At 42.1% G+C, this 13,098-nt stretch overlaps 1 protein-coding gene across 1 annotated transcript; it reads right to left on the minus strand.

Annotated features, from left to right (window-relative positions):
• Window positions 1-1,246: 1,246 nt before the first annotated feature.
• On the minus strand, window positions 1,247-7,394 carry TUBB6 (tubulin beta 6 class V). Its single transcript, XM_032223292.1, has 4 exons — window positions 7,266-7,394; window positions 6,289-6,397; window positions 2,852-2,962; window positions 1,247-2,348 (listed from the first exon to the last, which is right to left on the minus strand). Exons 1-4 carry the CDS (start codon window positions 7,320-7,322, stop codon window positions 1,285-1,287), a joined length of 1,341 nt encoding a protein of 446 aa, XP_032079183.1. The 5' UTR covers window positions 7,323-7,394; the 3' UTR covers window positions 1,247-1,284.
• Between the last annotated feature and the right edge of the window lie 5,704 nt (window positions 7,395-13,098).

Here is a 13,098-nt window from a genome sequence, read left to right on the forward strand (position 1 = left end):
TTTGCTGTAGTTAAGCCACATGGAATGTTTTTAATGCTTTCTATCACATGTAAAGTGGAAAATTAGTAACAATGTTTGAAAGAATTCTGAGAATTAGTTAGGGTACATGTGGTCCTGCAACCTCTGAATGAAATGTAAGGCGTCAGCTTCCAAAAGAATCATTCACTTCCTCGGAGGTTATTTTTTTAAAGATTCCAAAACACCAATGTTGAAGCATTAATTATAAATATGGAATATGCAGAAGACTATATTTTAAAATTATTTTTAATTAATGGAGTTTGTTCCCAAGTCTACATGGTACAAAAGAACAAAGACATAGTAACACTGCAATTCTGAAACACATTTACTTGGATATAAATCCCATTTGAGGGACATGGTGGCTGATGGCTAAGATGCTGAGCTTGTCGATCAGGTCAGCAGTTCAATGGTTTGAATCCCTAGTGCCGTATAACAGAGTCAGCTCTCGTTACTTGTCCCAGCTTCTGCCATCCTAGCAGTTCGAAAGCATGTAAAAAATGCAAGTAGAAAAATAGGGACCACTTTGGTGGAAAGGTAACAGTGCTCCATGTGCCTTTGCCATTTAATCATGCCGACCACATGAGCACGGAGACATTTTCGGACAGTGCTGGCTCTTTGACTTAGAAACAGAGATGAGCACTTCCCCCTAGAGCTGGAAATGACTAGCACTCATGTGCGGGGGAACATTTACCTTTACCTAAATCCCATTTAGAGTAAGAAATATTTATTTTCAAGTAACCATGCATAGGATTACAGTGTAAATTGTTTCAGTTTGATGGCGGGGGAGATATTCTTTCATAAAAAATCTCCATTTCTTTCAAAGAGCTGGATACAATTACTTATTTCAGTATAACTTTTATTTATGTGCACTAACACCAAGTCAAATGAAGTGCACTCATAAGCCCATTATAACAGGCAGTTCTGTAATTTATAAACTACAATTATGACACTATTTTTAAATGGCCAAGACTCAATTTTGCTGCTTCAGCCAACCCAGTGAATATGGGAGAGATAATGCTCATTTTGCAGAATTTGGGCCGTGTACATGTGTGTTAAAGTCTTGCTCTCACAGCCCCATTGAGCAAGTAAATAAATCAGGGGAATCCTTAGCTTTACTTTTGATGCAAAGCATGATCCATTCTAGAGAAAATGGCTAAATCAATTCTTTGAAAATTAAGCACTATGATGTTCTTAATATCAGGCAAATGATTAGTACTAAAGCAAACACTTCAGACTTGAGAATTAACTTTATTAACTGTATTAAGCTTATTCATTAACTTCTTCCTCATCATCTTCAAATGCTTCTTCTCCATCGTTTGCTGTTGCTTCTTGATACTGCTGGTACTCAGAAACTAGATCATTCATGTTGCTTTCTGCTTCTGTAAATTCCATCTCATCCATACCTTCACCAGTAAACCAGTGAAGAAAAGCCTTTCTCCTAAACATGGCCGAGAACTGCTCTGAAATTCTTTTGAAGAGCTCTTGAATGGCGGTGCTGTTTCCGATAAAAGTAGAGGCCATTTTGAGGCCACGAGGCGCTATATCACAAACAGCCACTTTGACATTATTTGGGATCCATTCTACAAAGTAGCTACTGTTCTTGTTCTGGATGGCCAGCATCTGTTCATCAACTTCTTTCATGGACATGGGGCCTCGGAAGACTGTGGCCACTGTCAGATATCGTCCATGTCTTGGATCACAAGCTGCCATCATGTTTTTGGCATCAAACATTTGCTGAGTGAGCTCTGGAACTGTAAGTGCTCTGTACTGCTGGCTGCCTCGGGCAGTCAAAGGAGCAAATCCAGGCATAAAGAAGTGTAAGCGTGGGAATGGAACCATATTTACTGCCAACTTGCGTAAATCTGCATTTAGTTGGCCAGGAAAACGCAGTGATGTTGTCACCCCGCTCATTGTGGCAGACACCAAATGGTTGAGATCTCCATATGTTGGAGTGGTAAGCTTCAAAGTACGGAAGCAAATATCATACAGCGCTTCATTATCAATACAGTAGGTTTCATCCGTGTTTTCAACCAGCTGATGGACTGAGAGAGTGGCATTATATGGTTCTACCACAGTGTCAGACACTTTGGGAGATGGCATGACACTAAATGTATTCATAATCCTATCTGGATATTCCTCTCGAATTTTGCTGATGAGAAGTGTTCCCATTCCAGAACCTGTTCCTCCTCCAAGAGAATGAGTGAGCTGAAATCCTTGCAAACAATCACAGTGTTCACATTCTTTTCTCACAATATCAAGCACTGAATCTACAAGTTCTGCTCCTTCGGTATAATGTCCTTTGGCCCAGTTATTTCCAGCACCTGTTTGTCCTGAAATGATAGGAAAAAGGTCAAATTTACTAAGTCATGAAACAGACTCAAAATATCTGTAATGATGAATCGTCACCATTCCAAAATGTAGACAAATTTAAACATTGTCAAGAAGTGTTATCATATATTGGGAATTGTAACTGCCAAATAATAGCCAAAACATTCTTAGAAATGTTTCATATAATTTTACACTCAGGTACATTGTGGTATACGGACACTAGAAAACAGGAATTCCATTTAAACCATTAGTGCAGAGATGGATAGGTTTTCCAGTTCACAATTTAAAAAACCTTTTATTAAAAATTCAAGATTAATCCGCCAGCGCTATAGAAAAATGTATTGGCTAGCTGTATAAAGTTTTGTTACATTTGGAGTTAATGTGAAACAAGAGGAACCCACCAAAGCTGCCAATGTGCAAGGATACATGAGCGTTGTCCATTGCATGTATTTAAAGCATTGTCCTTGAAAAGTTTCCTTTTTGTAAAAGAATATCGTCAACATACCAAAGATAAAATTATCAGGCCGAAAGAGTTGTCCAAAAGGGCCAGATCGAACACTATCCATGGTTCCTGGTTCCAAGTCCACCAAAATTGCTCTGGGTACATATGTTTGGGCTAAAAGAAATGATAAGTACATTAAATTAAAACTGAGTACCCATCTTATCACATGAATTTCTGAATATCTGCCACACCATCTAATTTTTATTTGATCTCAAAAAGAGGGATCAATTTCTTTACCTTTGGGAAAACGTCTTATTCTCCTTTATTGAAATTGTCCTTAAGCAAGAAGGTTTTTGCTTAAGTTCAGCCAAAGCACGTATGCCATACCATTTTTAAAATCTATAAAGTTCACTCCCACATCCATCCTTTAGGTGCCATATCTAGTGAGCATTTATGGATATAAATGCCAAGTTGGTGCAGTTTATAAAACCAGAATTTCAAGCCTTTACAGTCCCAATGTCAACAGTCTAACGAACCCAACAAAAGCAGACACTTCCAGGAACTTCAAAATCCCCAAAGCAAAACTTTATTGAGTACATGGTTTCAGAACTGAAGAATGCTAAACCAACTCTAATGCTTCACACGCAAGTCCACATATTAAAATATAGATCTCTCCCCACTTCTGATGGAACACATTGTCCAATTATGAATTGTTCTTTTGTTTTGAGAAGTCTCTGTCTTGGCCAACACCTGCAGGAGTGTCCTTGTGAGTGAGTGAGTTACTTAGTTTCAGATCATCATACTCTTTTCCACATACCATTACAACTATTGTATTCAGATTTTGGCTTCCCAAAGGCATGTCCTTGGCCATGTCTGGATGAGAATGATAGCTTTGTTATTAGCCTCATGTTAGTATGTCATGCTAGTATAGTGGATCAGAATAACCAGTATCGGTTATCAGTTATAAACATGGCCGACAGCGATTAGAGCTTCTTTTGTTTACCTATCGGTTGTGGCCCAGCAGGAGCCGTTGGAGCTGCCACCAGACAGTGAGGGGCCCTATGAGTCCATTCTGGAGGACTTGGAGGACCCTGGACAGGGTTCCGACTTCGAACAGGCAGGGCGCAGAGAGACTGGTTGGCCACCAGGAGGCGTCTGAGCCTTGGACCAGTGGGGAGGAGACAAGGGAGTGTGATCCGGACCTCAGCAGTGGGGAGGAGACAAGGGAATTGTTCCTGAATGCCCGGCACCAGAGAGCTATTAGGCACCAAGAACAGTTGCGCAGTTACGGAAGGCAATTGCACTCAGCTGGTGGTAATTAGGCTCCTCTCAAGACTATAAAAGGAATGCTTGTGCACACGCCCCCTTTGCAGGAGTCAACGCATTAACTAATGTTGGAGAACTGTAGTGTTAGCTTGGCAGGCTGGATTGCTGCCAAGCTTGTCTGTGCTGGATTGCTGCCAAGGCTTGTCTGTGCTGGATTGCTGCCAAGGCTTGTCTGTGCTGGTTTGCTGCCAAAGACCTGTCTTTCTGTTAATAAATTCTGTAAAGTATCTTTGGCTCTGCGTGCTTTGGTGTTGGACGAGGGGGGTCAGAACACCTATCTATCATGCTATCAGCTAAAGTAAGGATAAGCAAATGAAACTTGTATACTTCAACAGATGGGGAAAGTTAGTGGAGGTTTCATTCAGCCAGAAATGTCAGGAGCCCTGGGGATGGGGGGAAGGGGAGAGGAGAATAGACTACAACCTTATCTGAAATTAATCTAGGACCAAGCTTAACATGCTCACACTTGTAAAGAATGGCAGAATTTCATGCTTTTGGATTGGGACAATAGCTCAAAACATTAGGGCTTGACGTTAGTAAATCACTGCTAGTTACTAAGGTTTTCCAAACTTCACACTCATAATTTTTCTCTAATCAAGAAAGAGCTTTAGGGCAACTATTCTATACCATCATCCCCCATCAGTGGTGTATTAACTATTAAGCAGACTAAACACATGCTTAGGGCACCAGGCCCAAGGGGGCACCACAAAGTTGAGAAAGAAAAAAAAACTCAATGAATATTTGTACAGGAGGGGGGCACCAAGATTTGTCAGTGCTTAGGGCACCAGTGAGCCTTAATCTGCCACTGCTCCCAATGCTGTAGGAGGCAAAAGACAGTATGTCAGAAGTCAGCTATACATATTGTACTTGTAAATATGCATACACCCACATTCACAAATGTCTCTCACTCAGTGGAAGAGGAACTGCAATTTCCCGTTCCTGAGAACTGAGAGCTCATTAAGTAATTTCCCCATTTAAGTCAAGGACAGGTGACTCCTGGCACCCAGCCTCTTCCAGCCAATGCATGCGCCTTCTGCTACTTCATCAGGCTTGCACTCAACCCTTGCATTCAGCAACAGTTGAGAAGGGAGTTGAGTAAATGTGGCAGGACAAAAATTTGAGGCAGCAGTATCAGCAACCATTTGTCCAAGGATGTGACCACAAAGACCGTCTCAGGGTCATATGTAATGAAGTTCAAGGAGTGACAAAGGAACAGATTTTTCACTACAAATTAGGAACATTCTTAAAAGAATGGCTCAACAATGTAAAGGAGCATCACAAGTAGTAGATGTTGTTTTTACATTGGGAATTAGGGTGAAAGCTGACATGTATGACAGGTACTATTGAGAGCCAAATAAAGCACATATTATTAAAATTGTAAGTTATTTGTCCCATGTTTCATTTCTGTCTCCCCCAGTAATCCTATTTCTGCAAGAAACAGTATGTATTTTTAAAATTATGTATATATGTATGTTGTACTTATGAATTGAAAGGCCCAAAACACATGGGGCAACAGAGCTTAAAAGACAAAAATACCATTTCACAATTGATTATAAATAATAAGCAACATCTCACTTTCCATTCTGAAGTGGTATAACTAAAATCAATTCACTCATGATGGTGCCACACTTAAATACTGCTTCCTGTTACTATTATAGATATTGCACTAATATGAACTTCTTTACTAGATGATTTTTTAAAAAGTATGGTGAAGTTCACGGAGCAGTTTCTAAAACACAAAGGCTCATTGGGACCTCAGAATTTCTTAGCAATAGCAGTTAGACTTATATACCGCTTCATAGGGCTTTCAGCCCTCTCTAAGCGGTTTACAGAGTCAGCATATTGTCCCCAACAATCCAGGTCCTCATTTTACCCACCTCGGAAGGATGGAAGGCTGAGTCAACCCTGAGCTGGTGAGATTTGAACAGCCGAACTGCAGATAGCAGTCAGCTGAAGTAGCCTGCAGTGCTGCATTTAACCACTGCGCCACCTCAGCTCTTCACCACCATGCCTGGGAATGGGCAGATTAAAGCCAGGGGAACTGCTGCTCTTTGTGTGCCAGCTCAGGGAGTATTTCTTCTAAAGGAAACGCCTGAGCAACCTGGTTGCTTTCTTCCCATTTTTCTCCTCCCCTAAAGAGACGGCGGGGATGCCTGAAACTCCGTACAACTTACCGGATGATTCATTGTAGTAGACACTGATCCTCTCCAGCTGCAAAGCTGAGTCACCAGCGTAGCCTCCGGCCGGGTCAATCCCGTGCTCGTCACTGATCACTTCCCAAAACTGCGAGGACAAGGACGGTTTAGGGCGGCGCTGTTCTCAAGCAGCCCGCCGGGTCCGTTGCGCGGCCGCCTGCCTGTCTCCCACCCACCGCGGCTCAGGCAGAGGCGGCCTCGAAGGCATGTGTCGGATCCAGCAGCTGCCGAATGCCAGGCATGGTTGAGGCCAACCCCTCCCCGCCACAACCCAGCAGGGACAACATGGGGCGGACTCTCTCTGTCTGTCTGTCTGTCTGTCTGTCTGTCTGTGTGTGTGTGTGTGTGTGTGTGTGTGTGTGTGTGAGGGAGGGGGAGAGAGGGGGGGGACCGAAAAATTGCAAAAAGGAAAAGAAATCGGGTTTAAGATCCTCTGCCCGCTTCCTACTGAAACCTTCAGCCTTTTCCCCCGCTTTCAATCGCTCTATCCTCCCCCGCCCCTCTTTCCCCGCCGCTTCAGCATTTTTTCCTCCCGGTTTCAGCTTTTTCCGAAGCCTTGTATGGTCAAGGCGAAAGAAGGGGGCTCCACTTAGTTCCCGTTTGGAGTGTGGGTGGGTGCGGTTTTCTTTCCAGCGCTCTCGGCGCCCAGGAGGCTCGCCGGCAGTTTTAAAGAATGTTCTCCTCGCAAAAAATCTCCCCAAAGAGGAATTTTGCTCATCGCTTTTTTTTTTTTTTGGTTCATTGTCCCCTTTTTTGGTATGAAAGGCGAAGGAAGGAAGGGGGCGGCTTCGAAGCCATGGCGTACACCTGAAAAAGAACGGGAAGGGAAGGCGCGGTCGTCCTTAGGGGATTGCCGGACATCGCCCACTCGCGCCCACCCCTGCCTATCTCGGCTGCCTAGGATGGATCGCTTGGCCTTATAATACCAGGTGGTTTCTCTTCTCCCCCCTTCATACCTTGGTTCCAATTTGGTTGCCACACTGACCCGCCTGGATGTGCACGATCTCCCTCATGGCTGTGGTGGTGCTTTGCCGTCGCCTCCGCTGCTTCCCCTTCTGCCTCCCGTATTTCAAGCCTTTCGGCGGATGAATGCAGAGCGGCGACCTCCAATGAACGTTTTCATTGGCTCCCGGGCCGTGATTCAGCCGCCCAGCTTTGCTCACTCGGCAACTTCACAGAAGTTGGGGAGGGGGGGGGAGGAAGGGAGCAGCGGTAGCAACTGGCGCTGCCCCTGATCAGCCTTTGCTCCGGACGCGCCTGTGGCCGTGTGAATCCTCTCTGTCTCTTTTCTTTCTTTCTGTTTCTCTCTCATCTCTTTCTCCCTCTCTCTTTCTCTCTCTCTCTCTCATCACTTTTGCTTCTCTAATTCCCTCTCACTCATCTCTCCCCCCTTCTCTCCCCCCTCTCTTTCTCTCATCACTTTCTCTTTCTTTCTCCCTATCTCTCTCTTTCTGTCTCTCTCTCATCACTTTTGCCTCTCTAATCCCCTCACTCATCTCTCTCTCATGTCTTTCTCCCTCTCTCCCTCTCTCATCAATTTCTCTTTCTTTCTCTCTATCTCTCTCTCCCTCTCTTTCTGTCTCTCTCTTTCTCTCATCACTTTTGCCTCTCTAATTCCCTCACTCATATCTCTCTCTCATGTCTTTCTCCCCCCTCTCTCTCATCAATTTCTTTCTTTCTCCCTATCTCTCTCTCCCTCTCTTTCTCTGACCACTTTCTCTTTCTTTCTCCCTATCTCTCTCTCTCTCTCTTTCTGTCTCCCACTCTCATCATCTTTGCCTCTCTAATTCCCTCACTCATCTCTCTCTCTCTCTCTCTCTCTCATGTCCTTCTTCCTCTCTCTCTTTCTCTCATTAATTTATCTTTCTTTCTCCCCTCTCCCCGCCCTCTCTCTTTCTGTCTCTCTCTAAGAGCTAGGGGCTCAGCTTTCTACATGTTCAGAGTGTTCAGAGTCCCTGGCATTTGCCCAGCCCTTCCTCTAGTTCAGTGTTTCTCAACCTTGGCAACTTGAAGATGTCCGGACTTCAACTCCCAGAATTCCCCAGCCAGCATTTGCTGGCTGGGGAATTCTGGGAGTTGAAGTCCCGGACATCTTCAAGTTGCCAAGGTTGAGAAACACTGATCTAGATACTAGTAGGTGGCCACATACTTGTCCTTAACATTGAGATGGTGTAATTCAGCAGTCTGAATTAAAGGCAGTTTCGGCTAATGGTTAAAGGCAGTTTTAATGCTCCCTTAGGCATGAAAGCTAGTTGGGTGATTGGACCAATCACTTTCTCTTAGTCCTTAGTAAGAGGTCGAAAAATAATCCAGAAGAAGATGCAGTAAACCACTTTCAACAATGTTACCAACTGCACAAGCCTACCCAGGCATTCATTGGTAGTGAAGGCTGACAAAAAGGATCATTCATTCATTGCTCGCCTAAGCTTGGTGCAAAACTAGACAAAGTAGGGAGAGAATAGAGTGTACTATCTGCACTATAATACATGCATCCATGCATCCCACCTCCCCATTTTTTTGTTTAAGCTTTTAGATTTTTAGAAAGATGGGGATTTAAAACAGGTTGTCCTCCACTTACAACCATCCATTTAGTGACTGTTCAAAATTACAGTGGCACTGAAAAAAGTGATGATTTATGATTGTTTTTCATATGACAGCATGATTGCTCGGCAATTAGTTCATATTTATGACGATTGCAATATCCCAGAGTCATGTGATCATCTTTTGCGACCTTCTGACAAGCAAAGTCAATGGGGAAGCTGGATTCACTTAACAACCATGTTACTAACTTAACAACTGCAATGGTTCACTTAACACAGTGTTTCTCAACCTTGGCGACTTTAAATCCTGTGGACTTCAATTCCCAGAATTGCTGGCTGGGGAATTCTGGGAATTGAAGTCCACAGGACTTAAAGTCGCCAAGGTTGAGAAACACTTACTTAACAACTGTGGCAAGAAAAGTCATAAAATGGGGCAAAATTCAACTGTCTCACTTAGCAACAGAGATTTGGGGCTCAATTATGGTTGTAAGTTGAGGGCTACCTATACTGGAATGAAAAAAGAAACCCCTAGTGATAAAGCATGGATAAAAAACACTATAGAAAAAAAATTAGGGAACATTTCTCTTTTTATTTGTTTCCATGACTTAGCATTAAATTTTGAAGGATATTGCTAGTTTCTGTTTAGGTCCTTTAATTAGTTATTTTGGATTGGTCTCATAATTGTTTTACTAGAAATCATATTGCCTTCCTGTGTGATGTGCACTTTTGCTTAAATTTGGTTAGATTTCTATAATACAGATATGTCAGTTTCCTATGTTATGGCAAATTGTAGATGTCAGCGGGTATCTTAATGAATTGTATTTTTTTAATTTATATTTTCTGGAATTATATCAGAAAAAACATTAATGGTTTCAATTCAAATTTTCTTTTTAGAATTTTCTGAATATTTTGTTATATTTTTTCAGTATTTTGAGGATTTTTTTAAATATGACTATCATATACTGTATGATAAAATGTTTTTTTTTTTTGGTGGCACTTCCAACATATATTGTTATATGATTTGTTTGCTTTGGTAATTATTGATGGAGTTATATATCACCTGTAAAACATTTTATACCAATTCTCCCTTAAAATTTATTGACCTCCCCCCCATTTCTTTCCATTATTGTATTGTGTTTGCTTCTTTGTTATTTTGAACCTATCAGCTGAAAAAAAAAACTACACATGTGGTAGATGTCAAGGAAAATTAGCAATATGAATAGGAACTGAATTGAATTAGGCAAGCAAGTGTCCTGCTTTGTTCAGCAGCCAACCAGATGCCTTCAAAAAAACCCATAGAAGTGGTGAAATCTAAAAATTTTGCCCACTGGTGATGGTGGGGTCATGCAACTGGGTGGGTGTGGCCAACTATTTTTTCACTTTTTAAAGCATTTTTTTCCTGCTGGTTCAAGCAAATAGGCAGGATAAAAATACTTTAAAAAGTGCCTGGGGGGCGGGGGGGGAAGCTTCTGACAATCGCTCTGCTCACAGCTTCCTTGGAAGATTTTTTTTACTACCGGTTCCCAGAACCAGGGATAATCATTCCTACCGGTACAGCTGAACCGAGCTGAACCGGGAGGATTTCACCCCTGCCCTACAGTAAGTGTTGCTTCCAGTGAATTGAGAAATGGAAAAGGTGCCACAGAAGTTTGTACTTTGTAAAGTTTGTGCCAATGCTGATTTACCACTGGAGCCTTGTTGCCATACATGATTCCCAGGCTTATTTTGCAGATACTTTGCAAGTGATCCTTTAAGTTCTTGGACAGGAGAAATCTGACCCATTTGGAACAGCTGGCTACAAAGTGAACAGCAAGGAAATGAGTGCTAGAAAATTAGGAGTTATGCCAACTTTAGGCTCTGGCCATATCTACCAATGAATTTATTGCCATATTGCTTCCAGCAGATTACTCCTACAGGAATGTGGGGGGAAAGAGGTCCAACCTTGGTTTGCCTTTGTAAATTGGTTAGCAAATGCAGCCACACAAAAGGAGATCTTTCCTTTTGGCTTGGTCTTAAATGCAGTGAACACTACAGGGAAATTGATTATTCCAAGCATCCGGAATCTCAGTCACGGCCACCTGCTAGGGAGGAGTTTTCCAGCACAGAATTGAGATGGGAGCCAGAAGGAACAATTCTGCACTTGCCTAGCAGAGTTGTGACTCAAAGCTGGAAGGAACAGGTGGAATAATGTTGCTCTGGGAACAACAAAGTGATGAGTATGCTTGTGCTTCCACCCAGCGTGACCCGTCAAAACCGCGGTAGACAAAACCACCCTCGACGAAAGCGCGTACCTGACGTCATCAGCAGTGCGACGAAAAAAATTAAAAATAAATTAAATTGAAATTAAAATTAAATTAAAGCAAGCCGATTCACATAAAGGTAAGGGTTAGGTTTAGGTTTAGGGTTAGGGTTAGGTTAAGGGTTAGGGTTAGGTTTAGGGTTACGTTAAGCGTTAGGGTTAGGTTTAGCGTTAGGTTAAGGGTTAGCGTTAGGTTTAGCGTTAGGTTAAGGGTTAGGTTTAGGGTTAGGTTAAGGGTTAGGTTTAGGGTTAGGTTTGGGGGGGTTAGGGTAAGGTTTTCGCTTTAATTTTAAATTTACCGCTCACAGTGCGATGTTTTCGTCGCGCTGTGATGACGTCACGTACGCGCTTTCGTCGAGCGCGCTTTTGTCTACCGCAGTTTTGTGGTGGAACCTCCACCCAGCCCCTGCGGTGTGATTTGAAAAGGAATAGATCATCATTACACAGCTTCATCACAACTGAGCCAAGGTCAATATTTCCCAGTTATTTTGGAGCAAGAGTGCAAGCAGGGGCATTATTCTCTGATTGAGAGGAACTACCACACAAGGATTCCTTGACTTGCAACCATTCATTTAGTGATTATTCAAAGTTACTACAGCCCTGGGAAAAGTGACTTACAACCATTACTCACACCTAAAACTGTCATGTGATCAAAATTCAGGCAATTGACATACATTTGACAGTTGCAACAACTTGGGGTCATGTGATTGTCACTTGCAACCTTCCCAGGCAGCTTCCTACAAGCAAAGTCAGTGGGGGACCCTACACTTGCTTAACACCCATGGCAAACAGATTGTAAAATTGGGTATGACTCACTTTACTGCCTTGCTTAACAACAGAAATTCTGGTCTCAGTTGTGGTGATAAGTCGAGGACTACCTGTACTAGGTTGTGTAGGCTACTCCTATTCCATGCTTAGGATAAGTGCATGGCACACCTCTCAACCTCCATGCCTTTAATCATTGGGATAAAGGAGCTGTGTGTCTGAAGTTATTTTTTTCCATATTGATCATCTGCATGGACAGCAGGGATGGGTTTCCTGCAGTCAAGCAATGTATGACTTCCAACCTTTATTGCGGAAAAATCTACTCTTTACAATCTATCATCCTTGTTTTAACTGGAGGATGGAATCAAAAGGTTTGATGTCAAAACAAATATTAATTTTGAAAGGGATACATACTTTCATTGTAAAAATAATAGACTGGAGCCAATGAAATTACAACAGGAATTTGTTACTAAATGAAATATGCTGATACAATTGCTCTGCCTTTTTAAAACTGGCTATTATGCATTCAGAGAATGGCAAAGTTGCCACAAAGTAGGACGCTGAAAAGCACCATATAACTTTCAAGCATACTATCATTTGAATCTCTGCTTAGCTTTTTCTTTTTAGATCAACAAAAGGCTCTTAGTTGAATAAAGGGACTATATTTTGAAGTATATATTTAGAATCAGAAAAAGAGACTGAGTCCACATTTTGCTTGATTATTTTTCCATTTGGCTTTCAGTCAGATGTGTTTATTAATAATAAAATTATTTCTCATTATCATTTCCCTCTGTTGCAACACCTTATATAACTTAAGAAACTTTCCATTGCTATGATACAGGATGTCAGGTCCCATAATTCCAGCAAGAGTTAGTTATAACTTCAACCCCAAACTGGAGAAACGTAATCTTTAAGTCTGTGTGTCACTTGCTCTTTAGATTTTTGACTGTTCAAATGTCTGCAGTGGGACAATACACCTAATTCCTTACAGTTCCAATTATGTGGCCATATAAAAACAAGTGGCAATCACACCCTAATCAGCACTCAAACAAGACTGCTCCATTTTGACAAAAAGACAAAAGCTGTGTCTTTCAGCAGCAAGCTAAAAGAGCCTGTTAAAAGGTCCCAAAGAACGTTTTGAATTGTCACATTCTTGCATCTTATTTATTCAAAACTCTTTTTTCA

Source organism: Thamnophis elegans, chromosome 8, assembly GCF_009769535.1.
Source record: "Thamnophis elegans isolate rThaEle1 chromosome 8, rThaEle1.pri, whole genome shotgun sequence".
NCBI lineage: Eukaryota > Metazoa > Chordata > Lepidosauria > Squamata > Colubridae > Thamnophis > Thamnophis elegans.